At 36.9% G+C, this 16,105-nt stretch overlaps 2 protein-coding genes across 4 annotated transcripts in view; one reads left to right on the forward strand and one right to left on the reverse strand.

The window, feature by feature from the left end:
* Window positions 1-424: 424 nt before the first annotated feature.
* On the forward strand, window positions 425-6,072 carry LOC128223465 (heat shock 70 kDa protein 12A-like). The gene is made up of 4 exons (XM_052932745.1): window positions 425-718; window positions 2,403-2,538; window positions 3,699-4,693; window positions 5,818-6,072. The coding sequence occupies exons 1-4, from the start codon at window positions 425-427 to the stop codon at window positions 6,070-6,072; spliced, it is 1,680 nt and encodes a 559-aa protein (XP_052788705.1).
* Window positions 6,073-9,055: 2,983 nt separating this feature from the next.
* Window positions 9,056-16,105, reverse strand: part of LOC128224589 (uncharacterized) — a 28,880-nt gene continuing 21,830 nt past the window's right edge. For 2 of the 3 annotated variants that reach the window (XM_052934502.1, XM_052934503.1), the window contains exons 17-22: window positions 15,340-15,466; window positions 13,980-14,605; window positions 13,261-13,368; window positions 11,742-11,841; window positions 11,252-11,319; window positions 9,056-11,056 (exon numbers count right to left, since the gene is read on the reverse strand). In XM_052934502.1, coding sequence (XP_052790462.1) covers window positions 10,969-11,056; window positions 11,252-11,319; window positions 11,742-11,841; window positions 13,261-13,368; window positions 13,980-14,605; window positions 15,340-15,466 — 1,117 coding nt within the window. In that variant the 3' untranslated portion in view covers window positions 9,056-10,968. The remainder of the gene's footprint in view (window positions 11,057-11,251; window positions 11,320-11,741; window positions 11,842-13,260; window positions 13,369-13,979; window positions 14,606-15,339; window positions 15,467-16,105) is intronic. The other variant, XM_052934504.1, reaches the window with a different exon arrangement.

Below are 16,105 nucleotides of genomic sequence, written 5' to 3' on the forward strand. Positions count from 1 at the left end.
AAAATCACGTGTATGCGGCAATGCTGCAATGCGGCGTTACAATGCACCATTCAATTGTAACCACGCCCCCCCCCCTCCCCAGGTCCGGGGAATAGCGGGGACTTTAACTTTCGGTCCATCCAAGCCCGGGCAAAATCTCCGCCCTGCGAGGACGGTCTGCTGGTAAACCCCCCGCCAATTGCACCCGAACCCCAGGGACCCAAGGCCACTTTTTCTGCTATATTTTGCGTAAAGACAAAACCACCGCGGGGCCACCTTGAAGGTAAAAACACGGCTCATTTCCCCGGCTATCCCCGGTATACCCTGGGGGGCGTGGTTACAATTGACTGGTGCATTAAATACATGGATACTCACAGCATTTTGTATAAATATTTTGAGCATCGTATTTGTTTTCAGATACATAAACTTGAAATGAGGACTGAATATGGACGAATCAAACCATAGCGAAACGTTTGTGGTTGCTTTGGATCTTGGAACAACCTACAGTGGATATGCATTCTCATCGAGGTCCAACCCACTGAAAATCATTTCAAACACATGGTTTTGTGGAAGTAAGAATGTGTCGTCAAAAACACCTACATGCGTTTTACTTCACAATGACGTATTCGATTCATTCGGATACGATGCTGAAACCAAATACTTTCAGTTTGCTGAGGAAGGACAGGATGAGGGCTGGCGTCTATTTAGCAGATTTAAGATGGTCTTGCACGAACAAGCGGTAAATTTGGTGATATCAAAAGAATATAGCAGTCGTCTCAAAAATAAAATAGATATGACATATAACTTACAATAGATCACTTATTTGAAGAAGGCTCAATAACAGATATCTATAGGTAAGACGGTTAGAAAAACCGTTTATTATAAGAACATAAATCGCTTTATAAAAGACGTTTTGCAGCGACAGGAGGATTCAAACTCATGTCTTCTGGGTTCGTATCGGCCATGGCGGCTTCAGAATGATGTTTTTATGAGTATGCATTTTAAGTTTCTTGCACAAATTTCAAACTAACAACAGAAGCTGTCTACAGTGCAACGAAATATATAATACAGTTGATAAGTTATGTATGTTTTACCCCAACAAATAAAGTTTGGGTGGTGTATGGGGTATCTAGCTCGGTTGGTCTGTTGGTTTTGTTCGGACTCATGAAAGGGTTGACGGATTTAAATATTTCTTGGTACACGACTTAGGTAACAACTTAAAATTTGCCAATAATACGGTGTCAAGACAATAACTACTCTTTTTCAACACCATCAAATACTGGTCAACTTTTGTGGGAATACACTATTGTTTGACGACGCCATGACCCTTTTAAAGGTACTGGCTCATGTTTTTGGACCAAAAACAAGTTTTCCTGGTAATGCATCTGAATACACTTATTTCATCATTCATTCCCTCTATGATATCGAAATTACAGAAAAAAAGCAGTTAAATTATACAAGAAGTGTTTTGGCTTTAGTTGGGTGCGTATCAAAATAATATAGAAAACCGACGCTTTAACCACAAGGCCACCTAGACATATAAAAAAGTGGTGGCTATTTTGCCTTCTTAACAATACATTGATAACATCGCGTGATAATGTCAATCAACCAATCCCACAACAACAAAGCCATTATAAAATGACCAATTGTGTTGTTAACGCTAATGAATATTGTGGTCTTCAAAAACTATATTCGAACAAATATCATCGTTTGCTGAAGGGTTCAAGCTTTTGGTATCTTATTGTTTACACTACAATTAAATGATTTGCCACACTTAATTTCGATATACGAAAATGAGCGCTTTACACAAACATGAGCGAGTACCATTAAAGAAAAAGTTTGCGGCGACGTGTAGGGGTGTTTGTCACTCGTGTGACAGCTCTCGTTATTATAAGCGTATTTAACTTAATTCGTTCTTAGTAATAAATAAACTGGCAACGACAGAATAACCTTTACTTATCGAAGTGCTAATTTTAGTGTAATATAGCACTAACCTATAATACAATTATTTAAACCATAAACATGAACGTGTTTAAAAATATTTTCATTACTTTACTTGCATCAGACATTATCAAGATCAACGACAACAATCGCAGATACTAGAGGGGACCGCATGGAAGCCTTCCCGATATTTACTATGTCTCTACGTTATCTGAAAGAATCGGCTCTTGGCCATATCAAACGGCAGCGTGGCAAAGTTTTCATTGAGCTCATAACATTTGTTATAACTGTTCCGGCGATTTGGGATGACAAAGCAAAACAGTTTATGAGGGAAGCGGCAACCGAGGTTAATTTTGCAATGATTGGTCGCTACTTCAGTATATACTAAAACGTATATTGTTTCGAATTAATATCAATGCATTTTTTCCGATAATAATCCAGTGGGAAATATGTTAACTTAAGTTCTGTGTTATTGTTTACAGGCCGGGATAGACACTTCGAGGCTTAAGCTTGCTCTAGAACCAGAGGCTGCATCCATCTGGTGTGAGTCACATAGTGCCGAGGCGAGCATTGCTCTGGCAGGAACTGGGACATGCTACATGGTCGTGGATCTAGGAGGTATAAATGCAAACAGTTAAGACTTGGTGGTGATGGAAACTAGTTATCTATACCATAAAATATCAAGAAACAAAAGTCCTAAAAGTGCTCAAGATCACTCACTTGAGAAATAAGTCCATTTCCTGAAACATGGTCAGGCTATGAGTTAACTAAGTATATGGCCTCTAGTTTACACTTACACGTACCAATTGTCTCAAATACATAAGAAAGGCTAATCTAACCTGTTGTTCGCCATGCGTTGTCGTCCATAATTGTTTAATCAAACTACCGAGGTATTTTTAACAATTTAAAATATATATAAAAGCACAATTTCTCAGAGAACATAATCATCATGGTTTTTGGTAACCACGACCCTGTGAGCTTAAATTGAACAAATTTGACAGAAGACATCTAGCTGACAAGAAAATAGAATTTATATAACTCATTTCCTTGGTGTTAATATGAGGTCAATTGTGGACTATACTCTTTAATCAATTCTCTATAGCTCATTTTAAAAATATCACTGAATATTATTTCAAATGTAAATCCATGACATCATTGGTTTTTGTATAAAAAGATGTCGGTTTCTGACTTGAACATTTATGTAGCAAATTGCCGTAAAGAGAAAATCAGTCCCGCCCCATGGCAATATCGTTCATAAACAAACCGCGACTATCCCAACAATTGAGATTTAGGGCCAATCACATGAGGGAAATTCATGGGAAACTATTTCAAACACTGCATGGTATTCGGTCTCCGTTTGATGACCATAGTAACTAGAAGTGTGCATGTTTTAAAGAAATTTGAAGGGAGGCACCAATAGTATTAACAATGAACCATAAATACAGGGTAGTATACAGTCATCCATAATAGAAATTATTAAACAACTTTTTTAAAACGGATAAGAACGAGCTATGGCGAGCTATATATCAGTTGTAGCAAACGAGTTAATGAATGTCCTTTTGAATGACCATGAATGTGATACCTTATTATATCATAAATACCAATTTGATGGTTTATAGCGTTGTACACTTAAAACGATGCAATCTAACGCGCTCAATTGACGTTTTTCAATTATGACGTCAGGTCAAAAATCAAGACGCTTTTAATATATGAAATGAGTTGCTATAATGTCTTTATCTAAAATTTAAGTAAAGACTGATCAAACACTGTCATTCCAGGAGGGACAGCCGATATTTCAGTTCATGAGAGGAAAGCAGATGGAACATTGAGGGAAATACATAGAGCTAGCGGTGGGGATTGGGGCGGCACGAACGTTGATAACAACTTCATTGGACTTTTAGAAGAAGTATATGGTAGTGAAAGAATGCATGAGCTGAAAACAAAGTTCCAAGATGATTATCTTGAACTTCTAAGGGAATTTGAAGCTAAAAAATTGGCCTTTCAGCCAAACCATGGTAAATTGTCACTCAAACTTCCGGAAAGTTTACATAAAAGCGCAAATCCCGGTGTTACAAAATATAAAGACAAGATGGAAGTACAGCCCGGCAAAATTAGAATTGAGGCGAAGAATTTCGCATCATTATTCTTTGATGACATCATAACAAAGATTGCTAACCATTTGAAAGAACTCTTTAAGCAACCGAAACTTCGAAGTGTTCAAACGATAATTTTAGTTGGAGGGTTTGCCGAATGCGGATATTTACAGGAAGAAGTAAAAGCAGAATTTCGTGAAAAACAATTAATTGTGCCCGAAGATCCTGGTATGTCGGTCCTTAAAGGGGCTGTAAAATTTGGTCATTTTCCACTCATTGTGACATCCAGAATAATGAAATATACATATGGAATCGAAATACATCGCGTCTTCGATGAAAAGAAACACAAACACATTAAACCAGTGTACAACGAGAAGGCAAAATGTCACTTCATTGAAAATTACTTCAGTGTGTTTGTCTCCGTAGATGAAGAAATGAAGACCGACGCTAAGTTTACTCAAATGTTTGAGCAAAGGTATGGCAGTGACAGAACGCTTATCAATATATTTCGATCAACGCTAAAAGATCCGTCGCTTGTAACAGAACCGGAAAGTGAAAAAGTAGGAACTGTAGATATACGGCATCCCGTTGACAACGTAAAAATATACGTCACATTCATGTTTGGTGAAACCGAGCTGATAGTCAAAGCAAGGATTCAGGAGACTGGCAAAGAGGAGATAGTAAAATTAGACTGCCTTAACAGCACGCATTTGTAAATTACGCAGAGATGTGAAATGTGTAAAGAACAAATGAATTAATTTTACCAATTTTAAAAATTTACAAAATTTAATACAAAATTAAAACAAAATAGCCCTCATATGCAAAACTATAAGAGAGATAAATTACGATGGTTTTATAAATAAAATATTTTACCATAAATTGTTTGTCCTTGGCAATGCCAATGGTGGCTGTTTTGACTAGGTGCGGTGCAAGAGTCATGTTCACTCCTGCCATGTACAAACTCATACTTCTGATAAGAAAACCTTGCGGCAGAAACGCATTGAACAGCATACTTGAAAACCAAGTGCAAATTTCCCACTGGTGATCGATGAAATAATAACCCCGTCGCCATAACTGCTGATCACGCAGTCGTTAGTGACATCACCCTAGCACATGCTGTCGTGTCATTAAAAGTTTTTTTTAAATTATTAAAGACGTTATCGTAATGGACAGCAAAATCATCTTTGACTATAAAGAAAATTGCGGTGGTGCAAAATGCATTCTCATTTATCAGAGGTTTGATAATGATAAACCTGATGTGGTACGCACAGCATCATTACTCTGGTGAACGAGAATGCAAAAATGTGGGTGATAAATTGTTTGGAACACAAAAAAAAATCCCTGAATAAAATAATCGAGGGAGCATGCCTCCGGACACCCCTACACTGCCTTGGTTTAAATATACCTAGGGCTTCAGCTGTGTTCTGAATATTTAACATATCGGCTACTTGCTTAACAGACATGCGTTTTTGTATTTTAACGGGCCTGGAAATCTCTGTTTTCCCCACCCTGAGTACAAATCAAGAGCAGCACTGAACCAATTCAGAATCAGAATACTTTTTATAGATAATGATACTCCGAGAACTGGCCATCTAATACTGGGGTACGTAATACTGCATAACTAATACTATTGTCTGACTACTGGAAGCCTTATTTAAGGGTGTCTTCTACCTACATGACGCCAAATACTGGTGTCTGCCTACAGGACGTCTAATACTGGTGTCTGCCTACTGGCCACTGAATGCTGGTGTCTGCCTACTAGACGCAAATAACTTATGTCTATCTACTTGACGCCAAAACACAGGTGTCTGCCTACTGGCCACTGAATGCTGGTGTCTGCCTACTAGACGCAAACTACTGGTGTCTGCCTGCTGGATGCCTAATACAGATTTCTGGCTACTTGTCGCCTAATAGTGTAATCTACCTACTTGACGCCAAAAGACTTGTGTCAGCCTACTGGATGCCTCATCTAATACAGAGACTTCTGGCTACTGGTCGCCCAAAAGTGGCTTCTGCCTACGTGACGCCAAATACTGGTGTCTGCCTACAGGACGTCTAATACTAGTTTCTGCCTACTGGCCACTGAATGCTGGTGTCTGCCTACTAGAGGCAAATTACTGGTGTCTATCTACTTGACGCCAAAACACAGGTGTCTGCCTACTGGCCACTGAATGCTGGTGTCTGCCTACTAGACGCAAATTACTGGTGTCTATCTACTTGACGCCAAAACACAGGTGTCTGCCTACTGGCCACTGAATGCTGGTGTCTGCCTACTAGACGCAAACTACTAGTGTCTGCCTACTGGATGCCTAATACAGATTTCTGGCAACTTGTCTAAAAGTGTAGTCTACCTACTTGACGCCAAAACACTTGTGTCAGCCTACTGGATGCCTCATCTAATACAGACTTCTGGCTACTGGTCGCCCAAAAGTGGTGTCTGCCTACGTGACGCCAAATACTGGTGTCTGCCTACTGGATGCCTAATACAGATTTCTGGCTACAGTTCGCCTATTAGTGGTGTCTTACTACCGGATATCTATAATACTGGTGTCTGCCTACTGGATACCTAACACAGGTGTCTACGTACTGGACTCATAAAACTCGTGTCTACCTTCTAGTCGCCTAATAGCGGTGTCTGCTTACTGGACATCTATAATACTGGTGGCTGCCTACTGGTCGCCTAATAGCGGTGTCTGCTTACTGGACATCTATAATACTGGTGGCTGCCTACTGGTCGCCTAATAGTGGTGTCTGCTTACTTGACATGTATAATACTGGTGTCTGCCTACTGGACACCTAACACACGTGTCTGCGTACTGGACACCTTAAACTGGTGTTTGCCTACAGGACGTCAAATTATGGTGTCTACGTACTGGACGCCAAATACTGGTGTCTACGTACTGGACGCCAAATAATGGTGTCTACCTACAGGACGTCAACTACTGGTGTCTACCTACAGGACGCCAAAAACTGGTGTCTACCTACAGGACGCCAAATACTAGTGTCTACCTACAGGACGCCAAATACAGGTTCTACCTACAGAACGTCAAATACTTGGGTCTACCTACAGGACGTCAATTACTGGTGTCTACCTACAGGACGCCAAATACTGGTATCTACCTACATGACGCCAAATACTGGTGTCTACCTACAGGACGTCAAATAAAGGTGTCTACCTACAGGACGTCAAATACAGGAATCTACCTACAGGACGACAAATACTGGGGTCTACCTACAGGACGTCAATTACTGGTGTCTACCTACAGGACGCCAAATACTGGTATCTACCTACATGACGCCAAATACTGGTGTCTACCTACAGGACGCCAAATACTGGTGTCTACCTACAGGACGTCAAAAACTGGTGTCTACCTACAGGACGCCAAATACTGGTATCTACCTACAGGACGTCAAATACTTGTGTCTACCTATACGACGTCAAATACTGATGTCTACCTACAGGACGTCAAATACTGGTATCTACCTACAGGACGTCAAATACTGGTATCTACCTACAGGACGTCAAATACTGGTGTCTACCTATACGACGTCAAATACTGGTGTCTACCTACAGGACGTCAAATACTTGTGTCTGCCTACAGGACGCCTAATAATGGTGTCTACCTACAGGACGCCTAATACTGGTTTCTGCCTACAGGACGTCTAATAATGGTGTCTACCTATAGGACACCTTATACTGGTTTCTGCCTACAGGACGCCAATTACTGGTGTCTACCTACAGGACGTCAAATACTGGTGTCTATCTACAGGACGTCAAATACTGGTGTCTACCTACAGGACGTCAAATACTGGTGTCTACCTACAGGACGTCAAATACTGGTGTCTACCTACAGGACGTCAAATACTGGTGTCTACCTACAGGACGTCAAAAACTGGTGTCTACCTACAGGACGTCAAATACTGGTATCTACCTACAGGACGTCAAATACTGGTGTCTACCTATACGACGTCAAATACTGGTGTCTACCTACAGGACGTCAAATACTTGTGTCTGCCTACAGGACGCCTAATAATGGTGTCTACCTACAGGACGCCTAATACTGGTTTCTGCCTACAGGACGTCTAATAATGGTGTCTACCTATAGGACGCCTTATACTGGTTTCTGCCTACAGGACGCCAATTACTGGTGTCTACCTACAGGACGTCAAATACTGGTGTCTACCTACAGGACGTCAAATACTGGTGTCTACCTACAGGACGTCAAATACTTGTTTCTGCCGACAGGACGTCTAATACTGGTGTCTACCTGTAGGACGCCAAATAGCGGTGTCTGCATTCTGAACGCTTAATACCTGTCTGCCAACAGATACCGGTCTAATACAGATGTCTGCCGACTGGACACATTTTATTGGTGTCTGCCTACAAGTCACTTCATATTGGTGTCTGTCTATTGGACGCCAAAACACTTGTCTGCCTGCAGGACATGTAAAACTGGTGTCTGTCTACAGGAAGCCTAATACTGGTGTCTGCCTACTGGACACCTAATACTGGTGTATGCAAAAAATTGCCACATTCGTTTTTATAGAAAGTTGGCTATAATTTCGCTTTCCTTTGCAGAAGCACCGAGGTCCCAATGTCACGAAATTTCTTGAGAATAATATATTTAACAATAAAGTAGCTTATACGATTCGGCTAATTTTCATTCAGCTTTTCTATGAAGAAGCATACAGGCCACAATGTTCCGAAATTTCTTAATAATGCATTTCAAAATAAAGTAGCTTTTTCAATTCGACTAAATTTTCAGTTTTTTTTTATGTAAAGGCACAAAGGCAACAATTTCTGGACTGTTAAGCCTGATACATCTAAGTTTTAGTAGCAAGTTATCTCATTAGGCTAAATTTCTTACTTTATCTTGATCTTGCTAAATAAAATTTAGAACATAGTTATAATCATTAAGATAATTTTAATTTAAAGTCCACATAATTATCATTACCATGTAAACATTACACACATTGTATCAAAACCAAGATAGTGAGCATAAACCTAATGTAATGGGCTTTGAAGCAATAAAAAAACAAGAAATATTTCATATTTTTTATTAACTAGAATTTAATTAAGTGTTAACAAAGTGAGCAACATATTGACTAGAACAATGACTAAATCACCATGTAACTGTAACACATGGATTTTCTTTGATAATCAATGAAAATTACACTGAAGTCAGGCCATCTGAACATCATATTTTGAGTTCAAGTAAATAACATGATCTGACGCCAACACCAAAATAATCGTTATTCACAAAGAAAAAAATAAATGAAAAATTAATCACTGACCTTGGACTAAAAGGGGTCCAAATAAGTTTCATTAGAGTTAATATCTTAACAATCATGATTTAGCTCTTTACAAATAGGTTCTAAAAACATAAAGAGGTTGTCAGGGTTTTCTCAACATTAATTCTCAACGTTATCTGAGTAACAAGGTTGTAGTAATTTAGGGCCCGAAAATTAAAAACTTCGTACGAACCCTCTGTAGCATACAAATGTATTCCCGAATCTTTGGCGCAAAAAAAGGACAGTCATGTGAACGGCTTCTATTTTAACCTAGGCTATAAACTGCCTGTGCGCAAGATGTTAACAGAATTATTGTCATCAATTTTTGTCAGAAGTACTTTCGCTTAAGAAAATTATCTCAGAACTTAAATATAATATATGGTTAGCTATACTGGGCTGGTATCCATATAACATCTTAAGACATTTTTTATCTTAAATCATTTTTTTAAGTTAAGTATCTCACTTAACAAATAATATAATTGCTTCATACTATCTGAAAGTACTTTATTTTCATTGATTTGATTTGAGATACATACTTTTGTGTAAAAAAACCCCACTGATTCACCATATTTTCTTATCAGTTTCAATGTTCATGACTTATATATTATTATCTGACATACTGGTTAATCTGAAACAATGTAGGTCCCTTTAGCCATCTCACAATAAATTGATATGAGTACATAGGTTTAAATCAGCAAGGAAACTAGTCCAGTTCAGAGGCCATTTCAATAAGGTATCTTAGTCATAAATTGATAAAAATCTGAAATCTGTAAAAAAAATCCCAAATTTCAACACATTTATTGTTTTATTTCTCAAACCATTTGCTCATTTTTAATACTAGCTAATGTTTCAATTCACTCAAATATGTTAACCGAAAAATAGAACTATGACACTAAGATATTATCAATCTACGACTTAAATTGTCTAAGATAATTTTTGAAACGGCCTCCGTAAACATTTTAATTATATACTGAAAGTTAATCAAATATATTGTATCTCAAACATGCAAAGGAAAATTTAAAAATTAACTTTCAAAACAAAGGTATCTGTAAATAATTAATAAACATAATTAATTCTTTGCAAAATACAAAATCAGTAATCTCTGCAAAAAGAAACTTGAAAATAAACTTTCAAAATAGATAAACTAGTCAATATTTAATAAACATGATCAATGCTTTGTACAAACATACTGCTGCATGGTGATGTCAATCCCATATAATGTACTGGATTAAGCAGAAATGAATTAGTATTATTCAATTGTTTAGTAAAGAATTATAAGCCAAAAGTGTTAATGCATAGAGTCCATTTTGTAAATCATATGAAGATGAGAAAAAACAAACAAGAGCAGTCGGAGACTGCCATATCCCCCACCAAATTAAGAACCATATCCACTTCGCTTAACAACAAAGGATAACCATTAAAAAATGGACAATAATTAAAATTGGGGACTGTAGTGTCAGTAAGTGAATAACAAATGTCCAATCTTGTAAGTCATTAGGTACTATCACTTGCATGTACAGTTAGAGGACAGGCACCAGAAGAGGTTTGAGAAGAACAAAAATATCCCCTCAGTCATCAGGTGCTTGAGCGTGTACAAACCAATAGAGGTTGTGTTCAAGTAGCGTCCAAAATTGTTCTCAAATAGACAAAGCATCCAATGTTTTCAGTCATCGGGCGCTAGTGCTTGTACAAACTGGTAGAGGAAGCGCAGCATGTCATCCAGCTGACTGTGGAACTGACACAGGGTGGCCCTAGAAATACACACACGAATTAAGGCCATGCCCCATGATTCTATGTTTAGTGTCATCTTGCTGGTATATTTGAATCTTCCAAGACAGAAAATGAATAGACAAGATATCTGCATTTCAAAAGCAAATATTCCATGCACTAAATGTTTGCATGTGGAAAAGATAATCTACCCATATAGAGATTATAATACTTCTCACCTGAACTCTGTAAGGCTGTAGAGTGTCAGCATCTGGACAGGTGTCACTGTGATGGCCGGCTCCGGTTCCTGGGGGACAAATAACTTCTATGTATATACAAAATGGAAAAGTAGTGCTTCCTTATATATTAACAGTGAAAAGTAATTCTTCAATAAATGTACACAATGAAAAGAAGCTTTTCTATGCATGTACAAAATGAAACCGTAATTCTATTATGTATAAACACTAAGAAAAGAAAGTTTTCAATGTATGTACACAATGAAAAAAGAGCTTCCATGTATAGACATAGTCCTTAGTGTCAAGCACAACTCGTGCATTGTGAATGGACATGTATTTTTAGTTGTTGAAAAATATTAATGTTAATGTACACATTTTGAATCATACAAAGTAAGAACGGCAATAAAGGTCCTTCATTAAGTTAATATGGTGAAAGTACAAATATTTCTCCTCGTTCAAAACATTTCCCTTAAAGAATGTCAAATCTACTTACTGGAATGTCAAATCTAGAGAAGAAGGAATTGCACATATTGCATAGAGACAAAAAATCAGATTCTCGTGTGTTCAACTCTGTAACAGCAGTCTCCAACAATCTGAAAGAGTAAAGGACATCAGCCATATATATACAAGTATTTAAACAGGACATATTCATCTCAAGTAATTTTTCCATTGCCAAACCTCAAGTTCATCATTCAAACAATCAAAGTTTTCCATATGTAAACTAATTCAAGTAGAAACTTGAAAACTGAGTACTCAAAATGTTTTGGTTGAACCGTCTCATAAGGTAAGGTAACCGACCAGCTTCTACTTATTCTTCTCAAAATTAACTGTTTTTTCCAAATTTGAACCTGCCAAATTGTCAACTAAACTGTCCATTTTGACAGCCGGTTCTTATTTATAACAATGCAAACCCAGTGGAGCTCATCAGATGCTAATCTCAGTCAGTGGAAGACTCAACAAATATGTTATTTGTGTTACATGCTTGTAATATTGTAGTGAATATGTATACATCAATTCATCTATCGTCACCTTAGTGCAAGAACTCAATTTCTCCCACCCCAGATAAGTAGATCCAATAATTTAACCATGCTAGAAATTCTTAGATGAACCTATCTTACACTCTCGGCCATGGAAGATACTTATAATCTTACACTCCCGGCCATGGAAGATACTTATAGTCTGCTTCTATTTCTATATGCAGTTATTGAGTTATAGCACGAAGGTGACGCTATAATGAATATCATTTACCATTTCAGTAATTCAATAATCACTATAAAAAGGTGTCTGCATGACAACACAAAGGCAAAGACCTTGGATTTGACAATATCTGAACTTTTTTTCTTCTAAACTAGATGAGTGAATAAAATTTTAATGTTTTTCTGGTGCATTATATGTAGCAATTTTACAAAATCTGGAGTTAATACTGGCTACTACCGTAAATGACTGGTTATAAGATGATAGTGGTTATAAGACGCAGGCAAAAAAATCCTTGGAAAATCTCCAGAAAAAAACTTTTAATCTATGTTATGGGTTATAGGACACATTGAAAAAAGTTAAAATTGTCTGCCACCTTTGGCCACCATATTTGTTGAGAGTGACATCCTTTTTACATAAATGTAAACAAAATAGTTTTTTCTCATGAAATCAAGCTCAGAAAAAAATGTCAAGAGCTTGTGACTGTTTGTAAGACATTTTTTTACATCGAAATCTGAGGGGAAAAGGTGCCTCTTATAACCAATCATTTAGGATAAATGAACATGAATCTATAATTTGAACTGTGTTAATAAGAGTTAACCACGCCAGGGCTCCGTTTCAATAAGATATTTATATATATATACACTGCTTGATAGTTCTCAGGTAAAACTGTAGTTTAGGACAGAATCAATCCAATAAATGCAGTATGATATTTTTAGTGAAACATGTAGCTTATACCAAAAAAGACTTACACCTAGATAGTTACAACCTTAAGCCTTATGATCTTTACTGGAGCAGGGCCTAGAGCCCTCACTTACCCAACATAGGGTTTCCTGAGCTCCATTACAGAGGAGGTGAGCAACTGTAGTTTGGTTACCATGGTTTCCGGAACACTGACAACATCAAATCCAAAGTGGATCTCTTCGCTGCAGATAAGGTAAATATAAAATAATGTTGTTTTTTTCTAGTTTTTGATACAAACTTAACATTAAGTCATTTTTTCTGTTACCTGGGAATGGACAGGTACCGCACTTTCACAAATTCTAACGAAACATTTATCATTTTGCAGAGATTATTTTGGAATTATTTTCACCATCTGTGCCTTGCAAATTGGGAAAAATAGTTGACTGGCAAAATACAAAATCCAGCCAAAATGGCTAAAATAATGGCAAATATTCATGTCTTCACATCTTTTATGCATATATATTACACTGTAGAAGAGTTTGTCTCGTCAAGATATTATATACTTTTCAAGAAAACAGGGCCCTTTATTTATAAACATCATCTCCATTTATCAAATTGGGAAACAATACATACTTTTTGGGAAAATTTGACATTTTTGGGCAGTTAATTGCATGAAGAAAAATCACTGTTTTGCAATTAACAGAAACACAGTCATAAGTAAGTTATACTTCTATATTTGTCAGCAGTATTATGTAACTAAAAGTACAGTAGCATTACTACTGGTATGCAAAATGTTACAAAAGAATATAAACTAACTAAAGGTTTTCTGACAATTACATGAACATTTTCGTACCAACTCTTGTGAATGCACTTCCAAATCCTTTCTAATTTCTGCCCTGCTGTCATAGCAGCAGCTCTGACATCACTTCCTACTGTAGGTAGGTCACTTCCACTTTTTATGGTTGTTTCTTCTTTTGAAGTATCTTTGTCTTTCATTATCACATCATTTTCTGTTTGCATATTATTAGTTCCTGTTTTAATTACAACAGATACACCTTCTGATTGATTAATGTTACTTCCCCTCATAACAGTTGTTTTTGCAGTATTAGCTACATCTTTCTCTGATTTATCCATCACATTAGAGGAAGCTTTAATCTGACTTGAACACTTGACATCACCAACTTTGTCATTATTCTGTCTGCAGGCACCATGTTTACTTGTCTTGCAAGTAGAAGTTGTTATCACAGACTTGAAGGGAACGGATTTCACTGAAATATTAGGGGTCACAGTTTCTGGAATAAACTGGTTACTTCCATTGTTTTTCTGGAATGGTTGAGCAACATTTTGAACACAAGTTTGACTAGAGGCACTATGGTCAGTTGATGATATGTTAGCATTTCGAGTTATAGAGGCTGATGTGGCAGTTGATGGTAAAATGGAAGATGTCTTGTGAACTGATATGACAGGCAGTGTTCCAAGCTGAAATAACCATAGTCAAATAAGAATGGCGAATAAAGGGCTATATACTGATTAAAGCAGGTTACTTAAAGCAAAAAGTCCTTGTTAAGCAAAAATCCTTTGTATTACAAGCAAAACAGCATTCAACCCTAGGGTTTTAAAAAGGGCAAAAACCTATTCAGCTAGACCTGCTAATTATTGATATAGTAGCATAAATGAAAAACATATATAGGAAAAAAAAGTAAGAACTTTCATTATATCCCATTATGGTCTTAATAAGTTGTTTTGAGGTACTTGTGGGTATTATACTGACACCTTGTGTTAGGAATCGGTTCTAGTTTGACTATGGATAATTGGTTCCACTCAGGTAACCAATTATCAAAAGTACAATCTGTTTTTAACAATACCTTAATTGTAGTTTTATTCTTGTAAAATAAATCATTATCCTTAACAATGCTAATTTATAATTGTCTACGTTTGAAGTTATTAAGTTTTGTTGTTGCTTTCGGCAAAGTTGTTAACAATAACATCTGAACATTTCCGAATGTATAAATGCAATCAAAGTAGAAAATTGATGGATATTAACTGAACGCAAATAACGAAAAAAAAGAAGAAAAACAATTCGCCAGTTCAATCGATGATCGATTATGACCAAATACAATCAATTGTCGTTAATTGACCCAACCAGTTATTTTTTTATTATAATCGATCATTGGAACATCACTACTGACACCAAAGTCATACTTCACACATACACTAGATTTGAGGTATTCCTCCAGACTGGGAATGTTCTGAGGGAGCATTTTCTTGGTGTGGAGGCCACGACAGAGGTCCTTCATACACTTCACACACCTTGTCATCTCCTCAACAGTTGGACCGTATCTGTTTTTTTAAGGAAAAATGTTATAGCAATTCAATTCATAAGTTTATTTCAGATCTATTGCATTTATAACCAATTCAATTGAACTTAATTGTATAAACACTCTTTAGTTCATCTAAATTAGGGTTGAGCTATTCAAATTTTCTAGGCATCCACGAATCAGATTCTCTGACCCAAAGGGTAATTTCTTTTAAATTGACGAAATAATCCTAACCTTCCCAAGTTACTTCTGGATCTTCATTCTTAATTTGAACATCAGGCCCCAATTTCTCGAAACTTCTTAAGCTTAACAGGCTTAAGTCGCTTATTTCAATTAGCCCAAATACATACTGAAAATGGATTTTGATGAATGAAAAATGGTTTATTCTGATAATCATATAGATTATTCCTACATAATTTTTAAAAATTCTTGAAGTAAAATAAACACATTTTATAGAACAACAAAAATAGTGAGATTAGCTTAATCCTGTTATAAGGGACTTAGGAAGTTTCGAGAAATTGGGGCCAGTATATTTGTTTTACTTTTTTGTTCCCAAAATGCCACATAATAAGCTTGATCAACTGCATTTAAGCCCTAATGTTCCTTAACTACTAGAGTTCCTATTGTGGGTGAGGACCAGAAAGTGCAAACATGATCTTGA

The sequence above is a fragment of the Mya arenaria genome, chromosome 17 (genome assembly GCF_026914265.1).
Source record: "Mya arenaria isolate MELC-2E11 chromosome 17, ASM2691426v1".
NCBI classification, from domain to species: Eukaryota; Metazoa; Mollusca; class Bivalvia; order Myida; family Myidae; genus Mya; species Mya arenaria.

What these genes read in the sequence shown, in the direction of transcription:
- LOC128223465 (XM_052932745.1), top strand. Translation starts at nt 425, where the DNA reads ATGGACGAATCAAACCATAGCGAAACGTTTGTGGTTGCTTTGGATCTT. An exon ending in CATGGTCGTGGATCTAGGAG is followed by an intron (nt 2,539 to 3,698) that starts GTATAAATGCAA and finishes CTGTCATTCCAG; the next exon opens with GAGGGACAGCCGATATTTCA. An exon ending in AGACTGGCAAAGAGGAGATA is followed by an intron (nt 4,694 to 5,817) that starts GTAAAATTAGAC and finishes GCCAAAACACAG; the next exon opens with GTGTCTGCCTACTGGCCACT.